Source organism: Ctenocephalides felis, unplaced genomic scaffold (genome assembly GCF_003426905.1).
Source record: "Ctenocephalides felis isolate EL2017-DRISC unplaced genomic scaffold, ASM342690v1 CF-g0.4_SCAFFOLD_01492, whole genome shotgun sequence".
NCBI lineage: Eukaryota > Metazoa > Arthropoda > Insecta > Siphonaptera > Pulicidae > Ctenocephalides > Ctenocephalides felis.
This window is the reverse complement of record NW_020537646.1, coordinates 15,413,576-15,429,621: the sequence shown is the minus strand read 5'-3', so window position 1 is coordinate 15,429,621 and position 16,046 is coordinate 15,413,576. Positions and strand designations below refer to the sequence as shown.

At 29.3% G+C, this 16,046-nt stretch overlaps 1 protein-coding gene across 1 annotated transcript in view; it reads right to left on the bottom strand.

The window, feature by feature from the left end:
* Positions 1 to 16,046, bottom strand: part of LOC113370920 (cyclic nucleotide-gated channel cone photoreceptor subunit alpha-like) — a 20,738-nt gene that overhangs the window by 2,312 nt on the left and 2,380 nt on the right. Inside the window, exons 3-4 of the mRNA XM_026611591.1 lie at positions 11,809 to 12,306; positions 11,591 to 11,734 (exon numbers count right to left, since the gene is read on the bottom strand). Of these exons, the coding sequence (XP_026467376.1) occupies positions 11,591 to 11,734; positions 11,809 to 12,306 (642 nt within the window). The remainder of the gene's footprint in view (positions 1 to 11,590; positions 11,735 to 11,808; positions 12,307 to 16,046) is intronic.

Sequence of the window (16,046 nt, the reverse complement as noted above, 5' to 3'; positions counted from 1 at the left end):
TATCTACTTTCATATTTGTACATTATATTCATATTCTTTTTATAGATGACAAATCGTAATGTCATCAATCAAGCCCAGCCCATTTCAGAGAAATGTAATATTAACCTTGGTGCTATTAAGAACGAAGTCCTGACTGGCTTGAAGTGGTTCAAAACTAGATCTTTTACAGTGTATGGGATTAAATATCAGGTGCTAACGTAAACGAGGATCAATGAAGATATGTGAAATGTACTGGTCGTAAGAAGTAATATTTTTATTCATGGTCATATGGAGGAACGATGATACACACCTGAATGTAAACGCAAACAAAATATTTATATGTGTTTGATTGTACATTTGTTATTCCAATGTTTTCATTAAAATATTGATTTGTTTATGCTAATTTATGTTGGTTTGGGTTACTCATTAGGATCTTGTTTACTATTGTGAAATATTATTGTGACATGAGCAATAGAGAAAACTTTGCGCAATTAAAATATTTAATTAAATTTGACCGCATTTTGATTACCAATGCTGTATATAGCATTAATATTATTTAAAGATATTTTTATTTTGAATATATTTAAACTAGTATTTAACAAAGTTTGTACTTAATTTTAAAATTACTTTAAAAAATTTAAATTAATTAAAAATGACTAACATATTCTGATAGTACGTGAAATAACACTTTGTTTAATTGAATTAATACTCGGTCAATCTTATTTCTTTCATACAATATTATCATGAATATTTATTCACACTATTTTTCTAATTAATATTATTGATTAACTAAATATGATATTGATAAAAAATTTTAGGAGCTCATTGTTTCATATAAAATAACTTTTTATTTACTGTATAGTTAATTTATCTATAAATTGTGTCTCTGAAAGTTGATTATTTATTTTGAGATAATTACAAAAATGATACATAAATAATTATTTAACAAAATAAATATAATCATTATTGAACAAATTAAACTTATTTAAATAACTGAAAATTGTTGATTTAGACATGATTGCATATTTTGTAACGACTACAAAAATAATGAAATAAATAATGTAATATGTAAATATATCATTATTGCACAAAATTCAAAAAGATATTTACCATATATATAGAGCGGAGCTAAAAGGTGCGCGGGTAAAAAGGTCCACCACTGATATTTCAAAAACCAGTAAGTTAAGAACTTTTTAACAACAATATTTGAAAGTAGAGTGGGAAAATGTGTAACCAGACATTACCTTGATTTTTACGACGTTGCTATCGGAAGAAAAACAGCAACGTTTGAAAATCCAAAACAAAAGTATTTTCTTTTATTGTTAGTTTTTGTAGTCGTGAATACTGTTTCTTAGTTTATGAGACATTAATATAATTTTTTAGTATACCTTATTAGTTATTTAAATATTTTTTAGTCTACCTCATTTAATTGAATAAGATTTGTTATATTAATATTTTATTATTAAATTAGATTATATGACCTCTATTAAAGCTTACACTTGGGTGAGGTTAAAAAACAACAACTAAACCTTAACCCTGGAAAAGGTATGAATAATAGTAAATAAAAAGGAAAATTAAGTTAAAAACAGCAAATTTACAACAGGTAAATGATTATTCAAACTCTGCTAATGAATATTTCTGACAAAGTACCAGATCAAGGTTATCTACAAAGTTGTGTAAAAAAAACCATTCTTAAAACAAATTAAAAAAAATATACGACTCAATTGTAATTTTTTTATACCATATAAGTCAGATTGTAATTTACATTGTAAATTGAAAAAAAGTTAATTAAACATACAAAAAAATTCAAAATTTTCAAAAAAAAAACAACATTATCAATAATGCTGTGATTTTTATTAGATACGGAATTACTCATTTTACCATGTTATTTTTCTCATGTTATAAAAATAAATTAGATTTATTTATATATAATGCTAGTCAGTCTCAAAACTTCCGAAGGTTTAAATCAGAATTTTAGCTGCTGGTTTAGAGTGGCCCATAAAAGTTAAGTTTAGCTTATCATTTTGCTATATCCGGTAAGAGCTCGTAAAATTGAGTTACCGCTGATGAAACTAATAAAGTTGAACGTGGACAGCTATAGTTCGCTATAAAAACAGCTTTCAATTTACAGCTATCAAAACAAGGCCGAGGGCAGTTACAGGTCGCGTATGACGCCAGGAATAGTTGCTGCTTCGATTTAAAGCGAAATGACAATAAAATTACGAGCTTTTCTCATTTCATTTTTCTAAAGTCGTGGGGGTTTTGTGTTTGTTTTCCGCAATGAAATTTAACGGTTGGTTTTATGAGGCTATAATTTTTTCAGATTATCATTCAGTAGCTATAATTGTTAGAGAGATGCAGCTTTTGTGGAACTGTTTGGTATAATTGCCAAAAAAATAAAAGTGGTAAAATAATGATGGTGTAAATCCGTACAATGCAACGAAAAGCGTTACGGCTCTCGATGAAATCATTTCTAAACGGTCGATTGTGATTAGACGTCGTGTATGTGAATAGAGATCTGTCGTTTTAGGCGTACTGGCAAAAATACAAGCAGTCAATGAATGTATGTTAATTTAATTACATGAAGTTCTTCAACACAATACATGATGAGTGAAGTTGCAAAACAATATTTGTTTAGGCGTTGTTTAATATAATCCACTGTCTGAACGAAGATTTATAATTTTGTTAATCAGCATTACTTCATTTCTCTAGTGAAGGTTCATTTTCTAAATGCTAATTACAATGACAAACCGATCATGTCATATTTGAAGTATGACTTTTAATTACATTATTGTTTTTAAATATAATTATAATTTATAATTTATCATTATATAAATGTGTATAATGGGTTGACACTAATAAATGTGTGCATCATGAGTGTTACCATATTACTAATAAACATTATCAAAATTATATGATGTATTAATTTTTTTTTAATTAAATGCCTCTTTACAGTAGCAAATAATTTTTACTTCAATCACGTGTGAAACTTACACGCATTCTTTTTTGTTAGAATATTTATTATTCTCCTGAATTGAGCCAAGACAAAATTTGGTCAATTATCAAAAATTTTGTAGATCCACACCTAAGAACAAGCTTTTTATTGGTATAATAACCAACCAATGATAAATAAATCTTTATAAATAATTATTAGTAGAAAAATATAAATTTTCTAAAGTATACAATTAAATATGTATTTTCCTCATAAAATGTATCATTTGATATTCACATTTCATCACATGCAATTCCATAATGTACAAGCGAGGTCTCCGACCATAATAAATGATGTAGACCTGATATTTCGGGCAACGTGTAAACACACGGCAATGAGAATAATTTAATATCAAAATGCTTCAAAATTATCAAAATTTGTTTGACATATGTTAGCGCTCTGAACAGGAATGAAGGGTTGTAATTGTTGCGCATAATAGTTTTTGATTCTGTCGAGCTACCCTGTTAAATATGTAGCTTTGTGTAATATTTCTGAACGGTGTAAATTTCATTAAAGTGCCAGAGTAAATAAATACGGAGTCTGCAATGGTATAAAACATGAATTACACAGATTGATTTTTTTAAAACTTTTTATTAAATGAAAAGGTTGTTTATTTGGCTTTATAAAACATGTGCACGCGAATGCAAATAAAAAGTTAAATGCACCTTGTAGTTCATTAGCAAGTTTTATATTTAATAAGATGAAAAAAATGGACCAATAAATAAATGAGCTTTATACTTTAATAAATTCTTTGGTGTTATGTAGTATGATCTATAATGAATTTGATATAGAAACTGGATGAGCAGAGACTGATAAAATGTTGACTGATGTATGAAGCATAGCTCTGTACGGATCAGAAACATGAACTTTAAGAAAAGCCGACAAGAATTATCTGGTGAGCTTTAAAAATATGGTGCTGGAGGCGAATGGTAAAAATAAAGTCGACTCACAAGATAACGAATGAAGAAGTCATACAAAAGAGTGGGCAAAGAAAAGACTCTATTTAGCACGATTCTAAAAAAAAAACTGTTTCGGACCCATTCTGCAAAAAATGCCGGGCAAAATAGAAGAACTGAAAAAATTGGGGAAAAAAGAATGCAGACGGTTGATGACTTACGTGAGAAAAGAAAATACAGAGAACTGAAAACCGAAGCACAGGACCAGGAAGCAGAAGTTTGGAAATGAAATTTTATGATAGCGAATATAAAATGATTAATTATCATTAATTAATTAATAGTAATAAAACAAAAGGGAATAATAAACAAAAGAGAGAAAAAAATCATTGATTTTGTGGTGCTCTCATATCATGGCCATTGGGCAGACTACTATTTATTGTTTATTATAAAAAATTGATACAAAAAATACTACTATTTATATATTATAATCTGCAGATTCTGGAAAAATTCATTTTATATCATAATATCTATATATATATATATATATATATATATATATATATATATATATTATAGTCAATATACGTCAATGTATGTGGAAAAAAAATCGGACTTTTAATCCGCTCGACCTGATTGTAATGGTAAAACATGTATAGTAAATATATTCAAATATGAATAAAATAATCTATATTATCACAAGCCTTGTACAGAGAAAAAAACATAAAACATGTGTTAAGATTCTGTGTTATATTCGCGAGCAAAAAAATTTGGGAATATTTGGTTTGATAACAACAACAATGAGATCATTATTTAATTATTCTAATACTGTAAGTGTGTTTTAGTTATTAAATAATAACTTAAACATCAAAATGATGAATTTTCATGATAAGTTCAATTGCATGTCAAAATATTTTTTCGATTCGTTTGAACAAAGTATAATATAAATTAAAACATGCGGATGTCAATCCTAAACTTTTATATGTGTAGATAATAATATCTGGTTTTTAATCGTTTTAAATATCAAATTTGTCCAAAATTAGATGATTTATAATGAGAACATATTAATATAAACACAATTCCTACTGTAATAAAGTTAAGAATTATTGCATTCTAGATCCTCCCCCCACGAAGTAATGCCTAACGGCGGTTTCTGTGGGTACCAGAGGCAAGGCAAAGGCAAAGCGGAGGTTTTAGTCGGTTTTATACTAGGACGGTATTGAGTCCGACATACCCAGACAAACACCAGTCTGGGATGCATAAAGGCATTTCCTTCGATATACAAAAAAAATGAAATGATTTATAAAATAAAAAAAAGTTTTATTAAAAAATTAAAAAATGATGCAAAATGAGGAAAAAATTATCTTCAGACATATGCATATTAAATATCACTTATTTAATAGAGATTTAAATAATAAATTCAAATTTCGTTCTTCATTTCACGAAGACTGAAGAAGACTGCCCAAAGATAATATTAGGGACCCTTAGAACTACCATAACTTTATATGAACAGAATTGTAAAAATACTTATTGAAGTGATTCTACTATTGAAGTGAATTATATGAGATCGAAAGTGTGTGTGTATGTGTGTGAGTGAATGACATAAGCCAAATAGCTAATAGAAATATCCTGTATTCTGATTGCTGTCAAAAAATAAAAATAAAAAAAAGTTTTTATTTCTACGAGCTCCGTACCAAAATTTGTAATGTCTAACCGCTAAGCGCTTTCGTATTTCGTCTCTAAAACAGCTACGCATTGCAAATGTTATGAAAAAAATCACACTTTTCAGAAAACTTTAAAGCTTATAAAAATTTTAAATTGCGGCGCGGAAAATTCCAGCAATTTGCCTTAAGGAACAATACCCCTAGTTTATATCATAATTAGGCAATATTCAACGTGCCCGGTAAATTCATCTATTATTTCATAAAGTAACGTATTTTACCATATATTTGAAACAAACAGAATCACTTAAATGCATTCCTTTATCGTTCGTAAGGATCGCTGCTAACAAAGATCCATTCAACAAGATAACAAGAGTGGCTCCCATCCTAAGATGGAGTGATATCTGTCTCATTGTTTGTCGAAGTGTCTTCTCCTGGCTCTCATTTCCGTCAATCAATTTGCTCCTGCTTTCACAGGGACACCCGAGCGCTATAGTCGCGATAGTTTTTTACGGCGTTATCGTCAAGATTCCAATTAACTCGGAAACTTGGAATAAACAGATATAATAAAGTTTTCACTAGGCAGCTGTAATTTATTAGGTGATTATTTTATTACTGAAAAAAATTCTGGCATCATTTTAAGAAAAGAAAAACTGGAGTCAATTCTATAATTTAGTTGATATACGGTTCACAATTGACGTGCATTTTTTAAATGCTCAAGGGCCAGATTAGTTAGTTAGTAATTTTTTAGTACTAGCTTAATTATATAAATATGAATACGTTAATTATACTAAAGCTCAAAATTACGTGTTACAAATTACAAATTTGTACTAATTACAAAAAATGCTTAAATTTATTATTTGTCAGATCGAAGGTTAATTAATGGACGGTTTTGCAATATTTTTTTCGTACAAATTTAGATCTAATTTAATATTTTATTACAATAGTTTTAAGCCAGATTTTGTCAAAGTATTTATTTTTATCTTGAAGCATATCATACATAAACTATATAAAAAATTAAAATTTATAAAATGTTTTCTGTTATAAAAAAATCTAAACCCTCCAAATTTAGTATATTCATAAATAAAGTCAAAAATCTGTATAAATAGACAGCAATTTAGAGTAGAGCAAGGTTTAAAAGTCGACGGGTCAAAAGGTCCATTACCGATATCTCAAAAACAAGTAAAATTAATTAATTAATTTTTAATAATAATATTTGAAAGTAGAGGAAAAAATGTGTATTAAGCCATCACCTTGCTTTCTACGACGTCTCTATCGGAAGATAAACGGCAATGTTTAAAAAATCCATAACAAAAGTATTTTCTATTGTTTTTTGTTTGTAAGCACTGTTGTTTAGTTTACCTAACTTTAAGATTATTTTCAATTGTTTTGTAACTTTAAGATTATTTTCAATTGTTTTGTTATATTCTACAGTTTTTTTATATATCCCCTGTGAAAACTTGCATGTGGGTGGGGTCAAAAGGACCAGCCGAATCTATTGCCAGGGGCAATTAAAGTAAGGCAGAAGGAGACATTTTACAAGATATAAATTAAATAAATAGTTATTTCACCTCTGCTGTTGAATATTTCTGACAAAATACCAGATCAAGGTTATACACAGTGTTATCTTTGTAAAAAATGCGTCGAATTCTAATTTTGCATTGGTTGCATGTAGCTGTTATTTCCTAAAAATCCTGTAAAATTAAAAGTAAGATTTGAGATCTGTTCGCCCTCCGTCCCACTTTTCGCCTATGGGGTAAAAAAACACCGGGAGACAACTGTTTTTTTAAAAACGGCAAAAAACACATTTTTATAATGATGACTTAGCGGGGAGTTTTATTGAACATAGTCAGTTAGTTATTTATTTGATATGTATAATTTGTTGTGATATAATTGGTTTGATACTCACTGCATAATTGTTCAAAGTCAAATTAAACCTTTGTAGTCCATGAGGTAAATTTATATACTTTCTATATGCCTGAGAGACCTTTAATATATGCTATTTGAAGTAATTTATTTCTTGATAGAAATTTGCAGGGCTTATTAATTAATAATTAAGGCAATAGCTGAGATATATACAATAATGTGTACGTGTCAATCGTGATGCACCGCCAGAAAGCTCGCCGTGCAAAAAGCTCCTGCATCGTACTTTAATTTTATTTACTCAAGTAATTATAAAAATGATATAAAAATAATATAAGCGGAATTTGAATTTCGAACCACAGATGCAAAAATTGGATTTCAGTCACTTTAACACTCGGCTATGATTCAATTGATAAAAGAATACATTGCAGGCTATCTATAGCGCGCACTACTAAAATGCAAATTTTATTTAATTTTTATAATTAGACCGCTCTTCATAGGCCTCTAATATTTTATCACGGTCAGTTTGGGCATAAAATCTACCATTATGCCAAATTTTATCAAAATCTCAGACGAGTTTGCGCGGTTTCTCCTCGTTAGATATACCATTTCGACTAATCTATTTTTTGGTAGAAATTACCAGACATTATTAATTATTAATTAAAGCTACGGCAGATGAATTATATACAATAAGCTAACACGCGTACGTGGCAAGCATGAAGCACCGCCACAAAGCTCGCCGTGCAAAAAGCTCTTGCATCGTATTCCTTTGTGGGAGATGGAAACGGGATTGGCAGGTTGGTGACACTGATGAATCGTGTTTCGATCGTCGACGGCGGCGATTCAAAAGCGACGCGACGTCGTCTCCACCGCGACGCAGCGGACGATACGTCGTCATGCTGACTCATGTGCGGGATAGAATATGGGGTGTTCAACGGTTCACCGGGTTTTATCGACGAAAATCTGTATAGATTGAGCCAAGATATTGTAAAGTGGTATACCCTTAGTAGGATAGCGAAGGGTTAGGAAGTGGAACGAGCAAATCTAAATTATAAGCTGGTCGGCAGAGTTGCATTATTGGTGGATTTGCTGGGTCGACTAATTTAACAGCAACTGATATATTAGATATCAATTTGGAAAGAACGCAAAATCAGCAGAAGTGAAGAGAAACAGCTTTGTATTTTACTGTGAAATAGTTTAATTAAGAAATAGAAGTACGTTATATTTTCTAGATAGTAAATAATTTATGATAATTGTTATCTTGCTCTGTGTCATACCTTACTAATAACCATTAAAGTTAATTAATTTAAGGGGGTATTATCTAAAATTTAAAAAAAAGTATTTTTTTTATATTTTCTAAATGTTACTTTTCAAGAATATGTGTACATAAGGATATTTCATAATTCAAATTGTTTTTGGTTTCCTTCCTGCGCATTTTTTTCAATTAGAATATATTAAAATTCTATGAGTTATTTGAATTATACTATTCAATCACACTTATGCACACACATTCAAACACACAAATTATTGTGATAAATTTTGCAGTATCAATAGTTGGAGAATCACTTCAATGAGTGATTTGCCTTTTCTGTTCATTTCTACAAAGATGTGGTAGTGCTAAAGGTCTTCAAAATTATCTTTGGAAAGCTTCTTTTTCAGTGTTCTTGAAATTTGCGTCTTAGAAAGCTGAGTGACTATTGAATTTGAATGAAATTTTAAACGCTTTTTTCTCAAAACTGACTTTCTCGATAGCCACGATTTCTCAACTACTACTGGACCAATTTAGTTATAGTGAGCTGCGCCAATTCGCAAATTCCGATTTTTACTTTACAAAATTCGATTTTTACTTTTAAAAAATTCAATAATATTAAAAAAATTGTAGATAAAATATTTTATTTAACAAAACAATTAATTTATCTTGACCTTAGTTCATACCATAGCGACATTATTCTAGAATAATACTGCATATATTTTTTCTTCTTCGGCTAAAGTTATGGGTATAATAAGGAACATTAATTTTTTTATATCATCTACTTGCTTACCTTCTAGCATTGAAAATTTACAACTATTTATATTTTTATAGATTTTTTATATTCTCAAAACATTAATAACTTGTAAAAAATATAGTAAGAAAAAAAATAGATTATATCTAACATCGCATAAAACTCATGCCTCTAGACCAAAATACTCTCCCCTCAAATCGATGATAGACAATAAAAATTGGACAATTAAAATATTCGGAGTTGATCTTTTGTTTGAGTACTTTATAGCAAAAAATCGTTCAAATTCCATGTTGAATAATGCAAATATTCTGATGCGTTATTGCTGTACGCAATCTATTTGAATGCAGTTGTTGCATTAATAATATTACATTTCCATTTTGATAAATTTTCGTACTTGTATGTGCAATTTAGAAGTGTTTTAAATTATGAAAAATATGCTAAATCTCATACTCCAAAAAATATAAAAATTATATTTCAAGCTAAATTATTAGGCTAAATTATTATCTTTAACTTTGTTATTTTTTATATCTATATACAATTTTTAGTTCCAGGGCAACTATATGGCATTCCGCAAAATATTAAGCTAGAAAAAACGGATTAAATGAAAAGACTGCAAAACTTAACCATATTTGAAACATTTAATATAATATTAATTATATAATACTTAAATTAGTAATATATTTATATAAAAATGCTATACTTTATATTCGTCAACAATATTGATATTCTGCTACCAATTTTCATAACTGTTAATTTAATTTAATGAACTGTTCCAAACGGCTATAGTGTAGATTAAACAACAAAAGTAATGTTTTGCTAAATTTCAATAAAGTACATAAATACAATAACACTAAACATAAAAATGCAATTCCAAGTTACCGGCACATGAAACTATTTCATATCTACTTAAAATCCGACGTCTTCGAGAAGTTGATCTGCTCATAAAATTATATTCATAACCTTTATTATATTACAACTCGTAATGTTATTTTTTAATATAAAACATGTCGTAGAATGATGTCCGCTTGACGATAAACATGAAATTCAAGTGTCACTTTTGTTGTTATTGCAATAAAGACAATGGCAGAGTTGAGTTTATATGGTGTTTTGCTCTGAAGGCATTTGCAGATTTTTATAGGTGCTAAAGTTTTATTAAAAATATGAAGTATTATTATGGATAATATAAAGTCGAAATTAAAAATTATGAAAATTTCTGAAATATGCAAGTCATTATTATAAAAAACGAATAAACCATGAGCCACCCTGAGAGCATAAACCAGCCAAGTAGCAGGCGCAGATTTTAAATATCGTTGAGTGTAAATGTACGCATTCATAAGTGATTTTGTAAACTTTTGTCATGAATTAAAAAATAACAATAATTTTTAAATATTAGTTCTAGCAATATTTAGTAGATTTTAATTGATTCTAGGAATAAAAACATATCGACAAAGTGTATATATCTACTAGTTTATATTCTAGTATATAGATGAACAATCCCACACTGCATGATATTCAATTTTTCCTCTCACGTATTGGAAAAGTAATTCGACACTAAATTTTAACGCAGCATATAAATTCTGGCAATAAAATAACACACCTATATTCGCATAGCAAGAAAAAGTTACGGGAGGCACTATAAACTAACCCAGGCAAAACTAAACTAAACCAAATTTATAGAATTACAGTAATTCGAAATTTAATGGCCACGTAGGTAGTTTTTGATATAACTTAAATGAATGGAAGTTGTGATGCGATTATGCTCTCGAATTCAAAAATTCAAAGAATTATATAATATAATCTGAATAAAATATGAGGTTTTAGGGTTGAAAATATTCGGTTGCAATCTGACTGGCTAAATTATTACACGCTTCTCTAACTTTTGAGGCAAAGCGGGAATTTGATGTGGTATTAAATCTTATTTTGCCGATGTCAGACAGTTTTTAATATAGTAGGGTCCGTTTGCGGTCGAATGGATAAGATTTTATTACGACACTAAATCGTATCGAAAATATGACGTCCGCAATGCGCAGATATATGCACATTTGGATGCAAACACATATAAAACATAATATTATTTATATCTTGCCTTGCATGAGATATTTATATTCACCAACTTTACTTAGATAGGTTAGATATAGATATTGCAACGGTTTAGATAATTTTCAAATATTTAGATATAAATTAATTTTTTGCACTTACCCTGAAACTCCTTCCTCGCTGTACTAACCGATGTGACAATGTTCGCCACATGTCCAAGTACTGTGGCAAATAATAGTAAACCGAATAATAATTGAGCAATTACAAAAATGTATTCACTTTTACTACGAGGCCTTGGCAAATCACCTAAAAAAATGATTGTAAGTAAGAAAGCATTATACATTGATATTTATGAATAAAAAAATGTAAATTATTATTACCTATCGTGGTGAGCGCCAACGTGCACCAGTAATAACTCTGCAAGTATTGCTTCACAACGTCAGAACTCTCCGAGTCATGAAAGACCCAATTTTTACTACCAAAACCATTATTTTTTGCTATTATATGATATAAACAGCCATTCCAATGAAATATCACTAACAAGTAATGAATAAGACTCAGCGATCTGAATAAATTTGGATAGTTCGTATGCCTTTCTGTTCTGTCCATGAAGGCCCAGAACTGATAAATTTTGACTAGACGAAACGACCTGAGTATTGAATTGAATCCTATGGATAAATATAGAAAGTCCAATGGTAGAAGACATAAGCAGTCTATGTAGAATGTCGTTGAATTCATGTAATGATGCCTCAATTTGACCGCGTCCGTCTGAAGGACGCCGTCCTCTAAGTAGCCAGTCCGGAAATGAATCATAATGTCCAAGAGATACAGGAAGTCAGCGAAGTAATCTAGTGCGAACCACGTTGAGAGTGTGTCTCCTGCAGAGAAATTGAGAAAATCAATTAGAGAAATGAGGTAAAAAATGTCTTATTGTAACATAATGACTGTACTTGGCAACTAGAACAAGAATATTTTTTTTGTAGAAAACTTCTGTTACTTCTGTTAAAGATAAAGTTTATAGTCGAATAAGGGGGCACAAAGGTTCAATTTGATTTCCAGTAATTATACTCTCTAAACCAGTGATTCCCAAAGTGGTCCCAGTCCCAGTACCTACGAGACCATGACAACTTTCCAAGAGTCCATGTCAATGAAAATGAATTATGGAGCTCCATGTATTGGATCACAACACACCTTGTTAACATCTTTTTTATTATTATTATGACCTCAATTAATAAATGTCTTAATTTGGATTAATATTTTTACTTTAACTTGCGATGTTTTTTATGATTAATCAACCCACAAAATTGCTTTGAATTCATGGTTGAACTTTTCCTCCAACCATCCTCAGATAATATGTTCTCAAAAATGCATAATTTGATTTTGATGAATCTTGACACACATTGTTACTGTACTTCACCAATATTGTGACCAAAATTTAAAGTTGGAACATTCATTAGTTTTTGAAATATGCGAGGTTGATGGGTGGCTGGCTCCGTTTTCAATACTAGTATTGAAACATAATGTGCGTCTTCAAAAATGCATAATTCGATTTTGATGAAACTTGACATACATTGTTACTACACTTTACTAAATTATGACAGAAATTTAAAGTTGAATCGTTCAATAGTTTTGAGATATGCAAGGTTGATCGATGGCTGGCTCCGCTCTCAATACTAGTATTGTAAAAGATTGTACGTTTTCAAAAATGCATAACTCGATTTTGATGAAACTTGACATACATTATTACTACACTTTACTAAATTTATGACAGAAATTTAAAGTTGAATCGTTCAATAGTTTTTGAGATATGCAAGGTTGATCGATGGCTGGCTCCGCTCTCAATACTAGTATTGTAAAAGATTGTACGTTTTCAAAAATGCATAATTCGATTTTGATGAAACTTGACATACATTGTTACTATACTTTACTAAATTTATGACAGAAATTTAAAGTTGAATCGTTCAATAGTTTTTGAGATATGCAAGGTTGATCGATGGCTGACTCCGCTCTCAATACTAGTATTGTAAAAGATTGTACGTTTTCAAAAATGCATAATTCGATTTTGATGAAACTTGACATACATTGTTACTACACTTTACTAAATTTATGACAGAAATTTAAAGTTGAATCGTTCAATAGTTTTTGAGATATGCAAGGTTGATCGATGGCTGGCTCCGCTCTCAATACTAGTATTGTAAAAGATTGTACGTTTTCAAAAATGCATAACTCGATTTTGATGAAACTCGACATACATTATTACTATACTTTACTAAATTTATGACAAAAATTTAAAGTTGAATCGTTCAATAGTTTTTGAGATATGCAAGGTTGATCGATGGCTGGCTCCGCTCTCAATACTAGTATTGTAAAAGATTGTACGTTTTCAAAAATGCATAACTCGATTTTGATGAAACTCGACATACATTATTACTACACTTTACTAAATTTATGACAGAAATTTAAAGTTGAATCGTTCAATAGTTTTTGAGATATGCAAGGTTGATCGATGGCTGGCTCCGCTCTCAATACTAGTATTGTAAAAGATTGTACGTTTTCAATAATGCATAATTCGATTTTGATGAAACTTGACATACATTGTTACTACACTTTACTAAATTTATGACAGAAATTTAAAGTTGAATCGTTCAATAGTTTTTGAGATATGCAAGGTTGATCGATGGCTGGTTCCGCTCTCAATACTAGTATTGTAAAAGATTGTACGTTTTCAAAAATGCATAATTCGATTTTGATGAAACTTGACATACATTGTTACTACACTTTACTAAATTTATGACAGAAATTTAAAGTTGAATCGTTCAATAGTTTTTGAGATATGCAAGGTTGATCGATGGCTGGCTCCGCTCTCAATACTAGTATTGTAAAAGATTGTACGTTTTCAAAAATGCATAATTCGATTTTGATGAAACTTGACATACATTGTTACTACACTTTACTAAATTTATGACAGAAATTTAAAGTTGAATCGTTCAATAGTTTTTGAGATATGCAAGGTTGATCGATGGCTGGCTCCGCTCTCAATACTAGTATTGTAAAAGATTGTACGTTTTCAAAAATGCATAACTCGATTTTGATGAAACTCGACATACATTGTTACTATACTTTACTAAATTTATGACAAAAATTTAAAGTTGAATCGTTCAATAGTTTTTGAGATATGCAAGGTTGATCGATGGCTGGCTCCGCTCTCAATACTAGTGTTGTAAAAGATTGTACGTTTTCAAAAATGCATAATTCGATTTTGATGAAACTTGCCATACATTGTCATTACACTTTACTAAATCTATGACAGAAATTTAAAGTTAAATCGGTCAATAGTTTTTGAGATATGCCAGGTTGATCGATGGCTGGCTCCGCTCTCAATACTAGTATTGAAAAGATAGTACGTTTTCAAAAATGCATGTTGCGATTTTGATGCAACTTGACACACATTGTTAATATACTTTACCATTCATATGTATGAACCCCAAATTTTGTTTCCCTGCCGTGGACCCCTTGAAAGTTGCCATGGACTTTAGAAATCACTGGTCTAAACAACACTACATCACAACACATAATGCGTATCAAACAAACAAATGTCGAACTATGTTCAGTAAAATTTCATATCAATTCCTAACTATAGAAATATGTTAATAAGATATTTTCCTAAACTTTGATACGTGTCCTTGAAAACATAGTAGGTTAAAGTGAAAGGATTAATTGTTTTTTTCATTGTTAATTATGTTTGATGTTTTATATTTTTCTATAGTTTTATGGTTAAAATTGATACATTTTGTGCTCTAAATTGCAAATACATTAATCAGTTCAAAATTACTACAGACTTGGAATGATTGTAGCTGATATCAAACTGACCCTGAGTAAATATTATCCTAATTTTCTTATTATAGAATTATGAACGTATTTGGCAACTGTTCACCAATACTACTTTAATTATAGCACTATGAATTTTCTACAACAGAAAAAAATCACTTAGTGCAAAAATACTAAGTATATGAAATAAATATAGCTTCTATCAAACTGTTTCTTGAACTTCTTATAAATGTGATTTAATTTTTTATTATATATCATTTGGGATTGTTTTTGGCCATCTCTTCCAATTTATATGCTTTGTGCAACTCTAATCTTTTAAATTCAATATGATTACAAATAAATAAATTAGTGCAAAAATACTATAGGCATGAAATGATAAAGATGCTATCAAACTGATTCGTGAATAATATTTCAAATATAATATTTTATGAGTTGGAGTATTTGATTGCCATTTACATTTATTAATGCATTAGGTATACCTCGCACCAAACTATTGAAAATAACATCAATAATACTATAAATTCCATATGATAATTAAATATTATGTATAATGATAAGAGGTAAAAAGGTAAAAATAAATTAAAAGTTATTAAATTAATTTATAATATTATGTTTTATCATTGCTAATGTCATATTATAATGTATTAACATTATAATATAAAAACATTATAAAATGAAAACATTATAAAAAAATTGCAATCTCTTGTTGAATTAAATTAGTATTTAAATGATTTCAAATTAGATGTGAATAATATTGTGTATAGCATCAAACCACAGAGCAAAATAGCAA